The 15,588-nt window shown below is 36.4% G+C and overlaps 1 protein-coding gene across 1 annotated transcript in view; it reads right to left on the bottom strand.

Moving 5' to 3' along the window:
- The window catches only part of USP10 (ubiquitin specific peptidase 10), a 113,718-nt gene that overhangs the window by 28,183 nt on the left and 69,947 nt on the right, over nt 1-15,588 (bottom strand). The window contains exon 4 of the mRNA XM_077133207.1: nt 13,436-14,479. Coding sequence (XP_076989322.1) covers nt 13,436-14,479 — 1,044 coding nt within the window. The remainder of the gene's footprint in view (nt 1-13,435; nt 14,480-15,588) is intronic.

The following is a 15,588-nucleotide window of genomic DNA, read 5'->3' as shown; positions in this document are numbered from 1 at the left end:
TTGTATTAGTGATGTTTGTCTCCTTCCCTGGGCAGGAAGCTCCTTAGAGACAATTTGCCTCTTTTTACACAACAGTTTGAGAAAGCCAACAATCTTCACAATTCTGAGAAATAAGTTAGCTTAAATTCCTTTAAGTTAAATTTTGAACATTTTGTAAAGATGTATTAATAAAGTTCCATTTCAAAATAAATGAAAGACTGTAAAGGAAATAAAACAATTAAGATTCAGTATCTAGGGTCCAAGATGTGACCTAGTGAGGTGTGGGATTTAGTCTGCCCTCCAGAGCAGCTAGTAAATAGCCAGGAACAGTACAGAACAACTGCTGGGGCCACATCAGTGACCAAGCACACAGCGTATCCAGTCTGGACGAGGTGGAACGGCTGCAATCCCACCCAGAACTGTGAGTCCCCCAAGCCACAGAGACCGACGCCCCTCCCCCACGGCTGGTTCCTACACGGGAAAGGAAAGAGACTTTACTAGGACTTGGTTGAGCTCAACCAAGCTCCAAATGTGGAATGAATTAACAAATCTGACTACTAACAATAGGCCCCCAGCTCAGCTGAACTTCTAGTAAATGCTGAGGTTGCTGTTTTTGCCTGGGTGCAGAAGGGGCAGGGCTGACAGAAAAAGGAAAAAAAAAAAAAGGTTTTTTCCAGATTGGACAGAACAAAATACATGAAAAGCTCTGAGCCCTGAACGAAAGGAGGGGCACACAGTACCTGGAGATACATAGAGCAACGTACCAACTTAAGCTCTTGACTGGCAAACCCGAGGAATGGGGTCCTGCTCTGAAAAGGATTTTTTTTCTTTTCTTTTTTGTGGCTGTGTTTCTACAGCTTGACTGCTCTTTGCATTCAACTGCAGGGCTTCTCAGGCTCCAATTGCTCAACGCAAGGGTGGAATTAAGCTTGTCTGAGAGGCAAAGGGGCTGGTCAGGTGAAAGGAAGTAATTTCCTGGAAGCTGTGCCTTCCCCAGAAGAGGGGTGGGGCCCAGCTCAGGTGGAATCCTTCCCTCAAGGAATTTAGACCCAGGGTCTGGAAAACTGAAGCCATTAAAAACCAGACTACAACCTCTCCTCTGTCTCGACCATGTCCCAGCAGGGAGAGTATACTGAAGTTAAAGGTACTGCATCATTTTATGCTGGTAGGACCTGCAGGCAGAAACATGCCACATACTGGGCAGGACAGGAAAACACAGAGGCTAGAGGCTTCACAGGAAACTCTTTCAACCTGCTGGGTCTCATCTTCAGGGAAAACTGATGCAGGTGACTCTTTCCTCCTAAGAGGAGGCCAGTCTGGGCTGGGAAAATCTGACTGGCGTCTATAATACCTAAGTAAACCTTTCAAGGGAACAACAACAACAAAAGGAACCATACAGGCAGCACAAGAAACAAGAAAACAAGAACCAAAAAATTCTGATCTGTTAATCAAAACCTAAACTAGAGGTCTAGAATAAACCTGACTGAATGTCAAAGAACAGATAGACAAAGTCATCCAGCAAGAAAATCCTAGGTAAAAAAGTGAAAACAATCTCCAGAATAAACTAATTAAGGAAATTAAATGTCTAGACACCAGTAAAATATAACGAATCATACCAGGAAAACTGAAGATATAGCTCAGTCAAAGGAACAAACCAACAATTCAAATGAGATACTGGAGTTGAAACAATTAATTCAGGATGTTCAAACAGGCGTGGAAAATCTTATCAAAATATCAAATCAATGAATTGAGGGAGGATATAAAGAAGGCAAAGGATGAACAAAAAGAAAAAATTGAAAATCTGAAAAAACAAATCACAGAACTTATGGGAATGAAAGGCACAGTAGAAAGGATGAAAAAAACAATGGAAACCTACAATGTAAGATTTCAAGAGGCAGAAGATAGGATTAGTGAAATGGAGGATGGAACATCTGAAATCTGACAAGTAAAAGAAAATATAGGGAAAAGAATGGAAAAATATGAGCAGGGACTCAGGGAACTGAATGACAATATGAAGTGCACGAATATATGTGTTACAGGTGTCCCAGAAGGAGAAGAGAAGGAAAAGGAGGAGAAAAGCTAATGGAGGAAATTATCACTGAAAATATCCCAATTCTTATGAAAGACTTAAAATTACACATCCAAGAAGTGCAGCATACCCCAAACTGAATAGATCCAAACAGACATACTCCAAGACACTTACTAATTAGAATGTCAGATGTCAAAGCGAAAGAGAGAATTTTGAAAGGAGCAAGAGAAAAGCAATCCATCACAGACAAGGGAAGCCCAATATGACTATGCGTAGATTTCTCAGCAGAAACCATGGAGGTGAGAAGACAGTGGTATGATATGTTTAAGATACTAAAAGAGAAAAACTGCCAACCAAGAATTCTATATCCAGCAAAATTGTCCTTCAAAAATACGGGGGAAATTAAAATGTTTTCAGACAAAAAAATCAGAGAGAATCTGTGACCAAGAGACTGGCTCTGCAAGAAGTACTAAAGGGAGCACTAGAAACAGATAGGAAAAGACAGCAGAGAGAGGTGTGGAGAAGAGTGTAGAAATGAAGACTATCAGTAAAGGTAAAAAGAAGAAGAATTAGATATGACATAAAAATCCAAAAGGCAAAATGGGAGAAGAAAGTACTGCCCTTACAGTAATAACACTAAATGTTAATGGATTAAACTCCCGAATCAAAAGACACAGACTAGCAGAATGGATTTAAAAACAGGACCCCCCTATATGCTGTCTATGGGAAAAACTTTTTAGACCCAAGGATAAACACAGGTTGAAAGTGAAAGGTTGGGAAAAGATATTTCATGCAAACAACAATCAGAAAAGAGCAGGAGTAGCTATACTAATATCCAACAAATTACAGACTTCAAATGTAAAACAATTAAAAGAGACAAAGAAGAACACTATGTATTAATAAAAGGAACAATTCAACAGGAAGACATAACAATCATAAATATTTATGCACCAAGCCAGAGTGCTCCAAATTATATGAGGCAAACACTGAAAAAATAAATAGATACATCTATCATAATAGTGGAGACTTCAATTTTCCACTATTATAAATGGACAGAACATCTAGGCAGAGGATCAATAGAGAAACAGAGAATCTGAATAATACAATAAATGAACTAGACTTAACAGACATTTATAAAACATTACACCCACAACAGCAGGATACACTTTTTCCTCAAGTGCTCATGGATCATTCTCAAGGATAAACCATATGCTGGTCCACAAAGCAAGTCTCAATAAATTTAAAAAGATTGAAATCATACAAAACACCTTCTCAGATCATAAAAGAATGAAGCTGGAAATGAATAATAATTGGAGTGCCAGAAAATTCACAAATATATGGAGGCTCAACAACACACTCTTAAACAACCAGTGGGTCAAGGGAGAAATTACAAGATAAATCAGTAAATATCTCAAGGCAAATGAAAATGAAAACACAACATATCAAAATGGATGGGCTGGGGTAGGCCACGATGGTTCAGAAGGCAGAGTTCTTGCCTGCCATGCCAGACACCCGGATTTATTTCTCAGTGCCTGCCCATGTAAATAAACAAATAAATAAAATAAATAAATAGTATATAGAAACAAAACAAATTTTAAAAAAATGTATGGGATGCAGCAAAGGCAGTACGCTAAAAGGGAATTCTTATATCAAAAAAAGAAGAGCAAAAATAGAGAAATTAACTGTTTACTTGGAAGAACTAGAGAACCTAACCCCAAAGCAAATAAAAGGGAAAAAGTAATGACGATGAGAGCAGAAATAAATGAAATCGAGAACATGAAAACAATCGAGAAAATCAACAAAATGAGAAGTTAGTTCTATGAGAAAATCAATAAGATTGATGGACCCTTCATAAAGGTTAACAAAAAAGAAGAGAGAGGATGCAAATAAATAAAATCAGACAAGGAAGAGGAGACATAACCACCGACCCTGCAGAAATAAAGGTGGTAATGAGAGGATACTATGAACAACTTTATGCTAATAAACCAGATAATGTAGAGGAAATGGACAACTTCCTAGAAGGGCATGAACAACCAACATTGACTCAAGAAGAAATAGATGACCTCAAGAAACCAATCACAAGAAATTGAATAAGTCATTAAGGAGCTCCCCCAAAAAGAAAAGTCCAGAACCAGATGGCTTCCCATGTGAATGTTGAATACCAAACATTCAAGAAAGAATTAGTACCAATCCTGCTCAAACTCTTCAAAGAAACTGAAGAGGAGGGAAGGCTACCTAACTCATTCTATGAAGCCAACACCACCTTCAATAGCAAAGCCAGACAAAGATACTACAAGAAAAGAAAATTACAGACCAATCTCTCTAATGAATACAGATGCAAAAATGCTCAACAGAATTCTTGCAAAACGAACCCAGCAGCACGTTAAAAGAATTATACATCATGACCAAGTAGGATTCATCCTATGTATGCAAGGATGGTTCAACATAAGAAAATCAATTAATGTAATACACCGTATCAACAAATCAAAGCAGAAAAAACACATGATCATCTTGATTGATGCAAGAAGGCATCTGACAAAATTCAACATCCTTTCTTGTTGAAAACACTTCAAAGATAGGAATAGAAAGGAACTTCCTCAATATGATAAAGGGAATAGATGAAAAAACCCACAGCTAACATCATCCTCAACGGGGAAAAAACTGAAAACTTTCCCTCTAAGATCAGGAACAAGACAAGGATGTTCACTGTCACCACTGTTATTCAACATTGTGTTGGAAGTTCTAGCCAGAGCAATTACACAAGAAAAAGAAATACAAGGCATCAAACTTGGAAAGGAAGAAGTAAAACTCTCACTGTTTGCAGATGGTATGATACTATATGTCGAAAACCCTGAAAAATCCACAGCAAAGCTACCAAAGCTAATAAATTAGCAAAGTGTAAGGTTACAAGGTCAACATTCAAAAATCTGCAGTGCTTCTATACACTAGTAGTGAGCAATGTGAGGGGGAAATTAAGAAAAGAATTGCATTTACAATTGCAACCAAAAGAATAAAATATTTAGGAATAAATTTAACTAAGGATACAAAAGACCTATATAAAAAAATCCACAAGAAATTGCTAAAGGAAATCACAGAAGACCTAAATAAATGGAAGGGCACACCAGGTTCCCTGGAAGACTAAATATAGTTAAGATGTCAAGTCTACCTAAATTGATTTACAGATTCAATGCGATACCAATTAAAATCCCAAAAACTTACTTTTCAGAAATAGAAAAACCAATAACCAAATTTATCTGGAAGGGCAGGGTGCCCTGAATAACTAAAAAAAATGAAGTCAGAGGTCTCACACTACCTGATTTTAAGGTGTATTTTGAAGTTACAGTGGTCAAAACAGCATGGTACTGGCATAAAGACAGATATACTGACCAATGGAATTGAACAGAGTATTCTGATATAGACCCTCTCATCTATGGACAACTGATCTTTGATAAGGCAGTCAAGCCAACTCACCTGGGACAGAACAGTCTCTTCAATAAAACAGTGCCTGGAGAACTGGATATCCACATGCAAAAGAATGAAAAAGGATTCATATTTTACACCCTATACAAAAATTAACTCAAAATGGATTAAAGACCTAAACATTAGATCTAAGACCATAAAACTGTTGGAAGAAAATGTAGGGAAATATTTTATAAATCTTATAATAGGAGGCAGTTTCCTAGATCCTATACCCAAAGCACGAGCATTGAAGAAAGAAATAAATGGGAACTCAAAATTAAACACTTTTGTGCATCAAAGAACTTTGTCAAGAAAGTAAGAAGACAGCCTACACAATGGAAGACAATATCTGGAAATGATATATCAGTGAAGGGTCTAGTATCCAGAATATATAAAGAGATTGCTCAACTCAACAACAAAAAAGACAAACAACCCATTACAAAATGGGCAAAAGACATGAACAGATACTTCTCAGAAGAGGAAATACAAATGGCTGCAAGGCACATGAAAAGATGCTCAACTTCCCTGGCTATTAGGGAAATGCAAATCAAAACTACAATGAGATATCATCTCACACCCACCAGAATGGCCATTATCAATAAAATAGAAAACAACAAGTGCTGGAGAGGATGTGGCTAAAGAGGCACACTTATCCACTGTTGGTGGAAATATAATATGGTACAGCCACAGTTTGGAGGTTCCTCAGGAAGCTAAGTATAGAATTGTCATTTGATCCAGCAATACCATTGCTAGGTATCTATAAGGAGGACATGACGGCAAGGACACAAATGGACATTTGCACACCAATGCTTATAGCAGCATTATTTACAATAGCTAAGAGATTGAAACAGCCTAAATGTCTATCAACAGACAGGTGGCTAAACAAGTTGTGGTATATACATATGATGGAATATTATGCAGCTGTAAGACAGAATAAAATCACGAAGCATGTAAAAACATGGATGGACCTTGAGCACATTTTGCTAAGTAAGAGTAGCTGGAAACAAAAGGACAAATACTGTATGGTCTCTTTGATATGAACTAACATTAATGAATGAACTTGGAGAATTTCAATTAAGAACAGAGGCCATCAAGAGATAGCATTAGGGTAGATTTTGGGTAATTTAAGCTGAAGGGATACATATTGTGCAACAGGATTGCCTGTAGAAATTCAGAAATGGATAGCACAATAATACCTAATTGTAGCACAATAATGTTAGTACATTGGATGAAGCTGAATGTGAGAATGATAGAGGGAGGAGGGCTAGGGGCACAAATGAAATCAGAAGGAAAGATAGACAATAAAGACTGAGATGGTATAATCTAGGAATGCCTAGAATGTACAATTTGTGATAGTGATTAAATGCACAAATTTTAAAATGCTTTTGCATGAGGAAGAACAAAGGAATGTCAATATTGCAGGATGCTGAAAATAGATAGTAATTCATATTTTAAAACTTTAACTTATGTTAAAGTGAGACTAAAGCAAAAATGTTTATTTGGTACAAAATTTCTATTTCGACTAGTGCACTTCCTAATATAACTTATATGAACAAATTAATTGAACACCATAAGTACACACAACTTTGAACAGGGCATGAGATTTTGTAAGTTTGTCCAGAGTGATTTGAGTAGTGAAAAAAATTAAATTAAAAAAAGGAGAGGGCGGGCCACAGTGGCTCAGCAGGAAAGAACGCTTGCCTGCCATGCCAGAGGACCACGGTTCGATCGATTCCCGGTGCCTGCCTATGTAAAAAAAAAAAAAAAGGAGAGATTCAATATCTAACTAATTGTCTGTGATTTTTACCTTAAAACCCAATCTTCCTTGTGAGGTATGCAACTAGATGTATGTTGAATGAAACACCAGAAACAAAAACAGAAATATTATCATGCCTCAATTATATGTACTAACTATAATACAAAAATTTGGTGAACTAAAGTGAAGGACATGGGTTATCAGGTTGGGGCTTATTGTAAAGGGTCCTAGATTGCAAGCTCTTACACCAGTCACATATACTCAGGAGTGTCACTGTTAATTCTAAATTCTGAGATACTGAGCTATTTGTATATAACGTGGTCTTTTTCTAGACACTCCAGGTATTTATGTGACACCTGAGATTCAGAGTCAGAGCTCTAAAGCTATGAAAGTCAGCAGTGCCCCATACAGGAACTGTTCAAAAAGTTGAAAAAGTGATCAGACATCTAGTAGAGATATGAATGAAGCTGATCTGGATAGGACTAAGGTATATCAGAACACTGGGTAAAGGATGATTTGGTCAATATCTTAAAACTTCAACTTCTGTGTGAGACTAAAGGGAGAGATATTTATTTGGTGCAAAATTTATATGTTGTGTAGCACATTTCCTAATTTAATTTGTATGGTCAGTTTAGTTGAACACCGTAAGTACAAGGAATCTTTAAAAGGGTGTGAGATTTCGTTGGCTTGTCCAGGTTAGTGTGATGTCCCAATAAATTCCAGAGTGAATAAAGAAGTAACTGCAAAGTTCCCTCAGGGAATGGGAAGAGAGGGGGAAAGATTCAACTTCCCCTTTGGAGAATTTCTGATACTCTCGCAAGCAATGGGGACAACCAAATCAATAGGCCGAGCCCTTGTTCTTGGGATTCACCCCTATGAAACTTATTCTTGCAAAGGATAAGCTAAGCCTACTTAAAACTAGGCCTAAGAATTATACTTGATGCCTAATGAATGCAGGTGGCTGAAGGATGCACTGACTGAGAAGCAGACTGGCGAACAATGATGTATATATATTATCAAATATTGTGTATACATATTATTGAATATCGTGCTGCTACAAAAAGGAACAAAGTTGTGGGACATGCAAAGATGTGAATGAACACATGGTGAGGCAAAATAAGCCAGAAATGAATGAACAATTATTGGATGTTCTCCTTTAGAAAACACTTATAGGAAAACAGGGGACTAGACTGTAAGTTCTTATAGCAGACACATTTAGTCCAGAATGATAATTATTACTTCTGGATTATGAGAGGCTGCTGGGGTTTAGAGATAAGAATGAAGCTAATCAGGTCGGGATTAAGGTAATTCAGAACACAGGGGTAAGGAAGACATTGTCTATATTTTAGAACCGCACCTACTCTTTGAGACCAAAGGAAGAAAGGTTAATTTTGTCCAGAACCTAAATTTTCTGTAGCACATAAACTAACTCAACCTATCTGGATAGCTCATTTGAACAACTGAAACACAGGAGCCCAGAACAAGAATGGGGGCCTTTAATCCTGTATAGCTTAATGTAATGCCTGGATACACCTCAGAGTCTATTAAGCAAATAATCAAAAAGTGCCGGCAAAGTTCCCTGAGGGATGGGAGAAAAAATATGGAACTATTAAACTTTACCACTGGGGACGCTCTGTATACTGTCCCAAACATTAGGGACACCCAAATAAATACGCCAAGCCCTTGATCTTTGACACTTACTCTTGTGACATTTATGTAGGAAGTGGAGAAGCTTAGCCCACCTATAGGTATGCCTAAGAAAAAAAAGTCAATTATGATGATAAAAAAGTATTTATTCCTTCTAGCTGCCTATATTCTGGAGCAGCTAGAAGGAAAAATCTGAGAGGATGGTAAGGTAGTCCATGACAAACTCTGAGACCCGTCCTGTAAATACTTGAAGACTGCTTTGAAAACTACCGCTTTCTTTTTCTTTGCTTTGTATGTATGTCATATTATACAATAAAAAAAGTTACAAAAAAAAATTAGGCCTAAGAGTCACCCCCAGAGAATCTCTGTTGGACATATGTTCTCTCTCTCTAAGCCGACATGGCACGTGAACACACTGCTCTTTCCCCACTACACGGGACATGAATCCCAGAGGTGTAAATCTTCCTGGCAACATAGGATAGAAATTTGGGGATGAAGGGTACCTGGCTTCAAGGGATTGAGAAAACCTTGACCAAGAGATGTTAGAGAAATGAGAAAAAATAAGTGTCAGTGGCTGAGAGATTTCAAACCAAGTCAAGAGGTTATCCTGGAAGTTATTCTTAAACATTATGTAGATATCTCTTTTCAGTTTATGGTATATTTGATTGGCTGAAGGGAAGTACCTGAAACTGTGTAGTCTTATTTCTCGAAAATGATTGTATAATGACATAGCTTTTACAATGTGAATGTGTGGTTGTGAAATCCTTGTGTCTGATTGCTTCTTTTATCTAAGGTATGGACAAATGAATAAACAATAATAGATTTAAAAAATAAACAATAATAGGGGGAACAAAGGTTAAAATAAACTGGTTAGATGAAAATACTAGTGGTCAATGAGAGGGAGGGGTAAGAGGTATGGTATAGATGAGTTTTTTCTTTTTCCTTTTTCTTTTTCTGGAGTGATGCAAATGTTCTAAAAAATGTTCATGGTGATGAATATACAATGATGTGATGATATTGTGAGCCATTGATTATACATCATGTACGGAATGCTTGTATGTTAAGAATGTTTGTGTTTGTATGTTTTATCAATAAAAATATTTAAAAAAACATGCAATCTAAAATAATAAAATTGGTTCCTTTTACGCTTTATAAAACCACTAAAATAATTTCTCAATGTTAAAATATATATTGGTGATAAACTCTGAACTGTCATTGCAGTTAGACTGCACATCTAAAACTATTCTAAAATTTAAATTTTATTTTTAAAAAAAGCAATTATTTTCTGGAAAAAAAAAATCTTCCAAGAAAGTTAAAGGTCCAATTTTAGAATATGCACAGCAAGCTTTTATCCCCTGAATAATTTCAATAACCACAAACAGAAGCCAAAAATGATACTTTTATAAGTTCATCAACTAGCTCTTCTTCTTCTACCTAGGACAGAAAGAGTGCTGTAAAAAATGTCTAATTCCTTGTAAAGAGTCAACACTCACCATCACTAAATTGAAATTGGGTAAAATGAATGAATCCTATTGCTACAATTTAAAAGTCAATTCTTTATCATTTACATATAAGCCAATATTAATACTCTGCTCAGTTTTCTAGTATGACTCCTTCCACTATATAATTCATTTTATAACATCCTCACCATTTCCATTTACTTCTATATGGAAGTCCAATAAACCTGGGTTCCAATAAGCACTATGATTATGGTGGTCAGAAAAATAAAAAACAGAGAATGGAGAACCACTACAGACTGGAAGGCAAACACAGGGTATTTCTGACGTTGAAACTTTAGAACTGACCTGTATTCCAAAGTCACTGTTGTTGGTTTATCTATTTCATGTTCTTCCTAGGGCAAATAATCAGAAGGTGACTGTCACAATTTCAACCTCCCCTCCAACCCTCTGAGAGGCCTTCTTTTCCATCCATCATTGTTGGGTAGTTCTGTACTTCAATCCATTTTGATAGCAACTTTAGGAAGATGGCCTAACCAGTCACGGAAGAACTGGTAAGGCTGCCCAGAAGTGTTTTTGGAAGGGCAAAAAAATGCCAAAAAGATTCCATACCACATAAAACATACAAAACTGAAACAGTGCCCGCACTTTTGTAACAGCTCAAACATTAAATGGTTGAATTCAAAAGTTAAATTTTCTTAAGAAATCTGCTGACATACAAAGAAAATAGAGTTGCTTAATACCCTTTCGTCTCAAGGCATACACAGCTACATGACATATGTTGCCACAAAGCATTCAACTGAACCCACTTTGTAACTCAATGGCAATACCAGGATTACAAGGTTTTATGTTGATATAAACTATGATTATTCTGACACATTATTTTATGCATCACACTTTGTTTTCCTAAAATGACAAAAATTAGGGTTTAGAGGTCAGATTTCAAATCCATTAAAATGCATTTGAAATCTGCATTTTAAATTGTGGGAAATTTCTCTGATCTTTAAGGCTCAATAACTAAAAAAATACCAATTCAAAAATAATAACTTGGAATTGTTATAGCAAGGATCTCCCCTCTGCTAACTCAAGTTAACTAGAAGACCCCTCCTTTACAGTATTTTATAATGCAGATTAACAGTTAAATTTTAACATATGTAGAATATCACAAATTACGCTTCAAACCACACAATGCATCATAGGACTATGGCTAAAATGATTTTAAAACACTTGCTTGCTTTCTTCTTTTAAGTAGGGATTGAGAAAATTTCCCAGGGAAGATTTTCCCTTTTGAAGTAATTTTTAGCAACAAGCATATAATTAATTACAAGGCTTTCATTACTTTGAACTTAGAATACACATTTAAAAAGCACTCTACTGTGCATTTCTTAATATAGGTTAAAAACAAACTTTTATCTATATATAAGAGTTTTACATTCTCTTATCCTGTGATAGTATTCCCTTGCAATGAATACATTCTAAAAGTTATAATAAAGAAATCATGTGGCTTTTTAAAATACATATAAATCCCTGAATCATTATATTGATATTTCCTTTAGTCTCCAGTACCTTAGAGCTACTAGAAGTAAAAACTTATAATTGTGGAACTGTAACCCAAATCAAAGCCTGAAATCTGTTTCACAACTAAATGTTACAATGTACTTTGAAATTTATTGTTTTTTTTGTATATTTTATTTTTTACAAAAAAGGAAAAAAAAAAGGAGGAGCATAACAGAGAAGATAGGATTTAACAACTGAGTGTGACTGCTGATATTGTTTGGTCTCCAGCATCTTGGAGAAGCTATAATACAAAAAATCATGGAACTGTAACCCATACCAAACTTCAAAAGTACTTGGAAATTTATTGCTTTTTTGTATATATAATTCACTATAATAAAAAAAAATTATAAAAAGAATGCTAATTTGGTTGCAGCCTAGTGGATAATGAAGTGAGGTGATAAGAGATACAGACTGAGGCATGAGACTATAAAAGGTCTTGTAAGCTAAAAAAAAAAAAAAGTACTTGGAAATTCATTGCTTTTTTGTATATGTGCTATATTTCACAATTTAAAAATTAAAACAAAAAACAAAAACAACAACAACATATGAAGCCCAAAGTGATGCTGGTTGACCTATAAAGTATTTTCTCACTTGAAGATAACTCCAGGACACCAACATTACTAAAAATAACAATATTTGTGAAAGAAATAAATACTATATTTTTTTCCTAGTATTGCTTACTGTCATCCTACTGCCATCAAAGGAATTTATTTTCTTTTTTGATGGCATTCTGACAGCAATGAAACAGGAAATACGCTTCTCACCACTGCATTCATCCTGACCCCAGTAGTAAACACTGCCAGGGGTTCCAAAACCTTAAATCAGTAAACCGTTTCCCAAAAGCCCAACAATTCATTGACACAACTTATTTTAACTCAGCTAAGAATCAGTCACTGATCTTCTCATTAGAATCAAACTTGAGAAAAACAGTTTATGCTTATGCTTCTTATGTGTGCATACACAGGACTGATCCTGTTTTTCACTTCCTGCTTTAAGCTAAATATGAAAAACAGCCCACAAGTTATCCTACATTATATTTTTAAAGTCACATCTACTCAATCCAAAACAAGTATTAAAATGTAAAAACCCATGTCATTCACAAAATTATTTATGTCTAAAAAAAAGAAAGAAAATTTACTGTAATGTATTGTAAAAACAGTGCAAAGTAAATACAAATCAGGGATTATCACACCAAAGGTACAAAAGAGCTGTAGTACAGAGAGGACAAATTCATTACACATTCACACGATCAAAAGCAAGTAAATGAAACTAAACTGTACACAGAAAGGACTGATAGAAGACATGGCCTTTTCACTTAAAATCAAAGGGAGGCCCCTGGCCCCTTTCCACTTTTTGCATATTTATATTGTTTTACTTTCAGATAACATCAAAGACAAAGGCATTCTTCAAAAATTTCCATCAAAAGGTGGCCTACTAATGCTATGGATAACAATATATCAACCCAAATTGTAATTCCAGACTGTGTTGAAATTCAAAGTAGATGAGATTTGTGCTCATCTTCACTGTAGATTTCTATCTTTTTAACTATACCTGCGATCTTTATGGCTACAGGATCCTCTGAAACTGGAACAAGTCCTTCTTTGACTTCGACCTGTTTTTCAGAGACCGGGGGAGATGTGGCAGGAGGGGAATATTTAGCTTCCACATAAGCCACAGGTGAGGAAGAAGAGGGCTTAGAATCATGAAAAAGACTAGCCCATGACTTAGCAGGCTGGCTGAGAGGAAGGGAGCCTGCTACCGAGGCCATGGGGTCAGCAGGTGGTGAAGCACTCTCAGGTTTAGCTGGGTCTAAGTCCATGCTCTCCAGCAGGTGCAACTCCACCCCATTGGCATCCGAGCCCTCATCCAAGGATTCAAGTATTTGTCCATTAGCAACGCCAAGGGTTTCAGTAGTATCAGTACCAACACAAGGCTGAGCCACAGCTGTCCTTACCAGGCTGTCTCTGCCAGCCTCTGCAGGGAGGCATGACTGCTCAAAGTCAGTCAGGTGGCACGCCTCAGGCTGCCCCGCAGTCCTGGCATTGCTGTCGAGTGCTCTGGAGAAAGAGCCATCAGGCACAGTGTCACTGACGAGGTCCATAGAGCTCTGAGGGCTGTTACAAGTCCTAGGTGTGGCAGATGGTGGTAATTCACCCATAAATTCGCCATCCTCTGGGCTTACACTATTCAGTACTGCTGACCCAGCATGCCCGTTGACCAGGGCTTCTGTGGGGATACCCACGTCACTGCCATCCTTCAAGTAACTGTAATAGCCAGGTGGCCGTTTTTTCTTCTTCTTACGCTCCCTTTGTCCAAGACCACCTGAGACGCCATCATTTTCTGAAACTTCAGCCTCCACATGTGAACTGCTATCCAAGACAAGGGTAGAGTCTGGGTACTGGCATTCTATGGAGCTATAGTTTGCTTCTTTATCTATGTCATCAGAGGTCTTCTTGGAAGGTGTGCAACCAAGAATAAATTCAGGGGCTTGAGGATTCAATGTGCTTGAAATACTGTAGTTGGGGGTTCTCGACAAAGCATCATTGGGCTCTATTACTTCATTAACACCAAACTCAATTCTCTGATATTCTTGTCCTGTATAGAAAGAAAACAATCAGTCAATATGTCATTACAGAAGTCAACAGTTATACAAAATACAAAAGTATTAATAGCTATTCATTTTCTTTTTGAAAACTGAGACCTTAAATTCTTTTCCTAATTAACAAAACTATGACACATTTTATTTCTGTGCTAAAGAAATCACATGCTAAAAATAAAAAATAACTACAAAATTATATTTAATTTGGGGGTATGAAAAACAGAAGCTTAAGCATATCCTTCACTCTCCAGGTAGGTAAAAAAAAAAAATCTCAAAAGGTATAAATTCGGGCAGCAATGGTGGCCCAGTGGCAGTCCTCACTTGCCATGCCAGAGACCTGGGTTCATTTCCTGGTGCCTGCCTAAGTAATAAAAAAATAAAAAATAATAAAGGCATAAATTTAAATTAATTTATAATAAAAAGCAAATAATATTTTGTCTCTTTAAAAACACCCTTCATTGGAATCTGATTTTATTAGTTTATTATCTTACTTTAGGCCTGAAATTAGGGAATATGTATTTGGACAATGTAATCTTAAAAACAAAAAACAAAGACACACATACAATGACTTATGGATTTTAAAAAAATCACCGTTACATTTCATTAAAACTAAAACACATGGCTTTTAAGGTTATTCTAAAGCATTGTACAGATATCCCTTTTTAGTTCATGGTGTACTGGAGTGGCTAGAAGGAAGTATCTGAAACTCCTGAACTGTGTTCCAGTAGCCTTGGTTTTTGAAGACTGTATGTGACTGTGTGCGATCGTGAAAACCTTGTGTTTGAGACACCCTTTATCCAGGCTATGGAAAGATGAGGAAAAATAAATAAATAGTAGGTGGAGACAAAGGGTAAAAATTGGGTAGATTGAAATACTGTTGGTCAATGAGAGGGAGGGTAAGAGGTATGGGATACCTGAGTTCTTTCTTGTTCTTTTTGTTTCTTTTTCAGGGGTGACACAAATGTTCTAAAAATCATCATGGTAAAGAATACACAACTACGTGATGATATTGTGAGCCACTGATTGTATAATATGGTTAGAATGCATGTGTGTGGACAATTCTCAATAAAAATATTAAAAAGAGAAAAAAGAAAAAAAGCACATG

This window comes from Tamandua tetradactyla, chromosome 16 (genome assembly GCF_023851605.1).
Source record: "Tamandua tetradactyla isolate mTamTet1 chromosome 16, mTamTet1.pri, whole genome shotgun sequence".
NCBI lineage: Eukaryota > Metazoa > Chordata > Mammalia > Pilosa > Myrmecophagidae > Tamandua > Tamandua tetradactyla.
The sequence above is the reverse complement of the archived record's forward strand: the minus strand, read 5'-3'. Positions and strand labels throughout refer to the sequence as shown.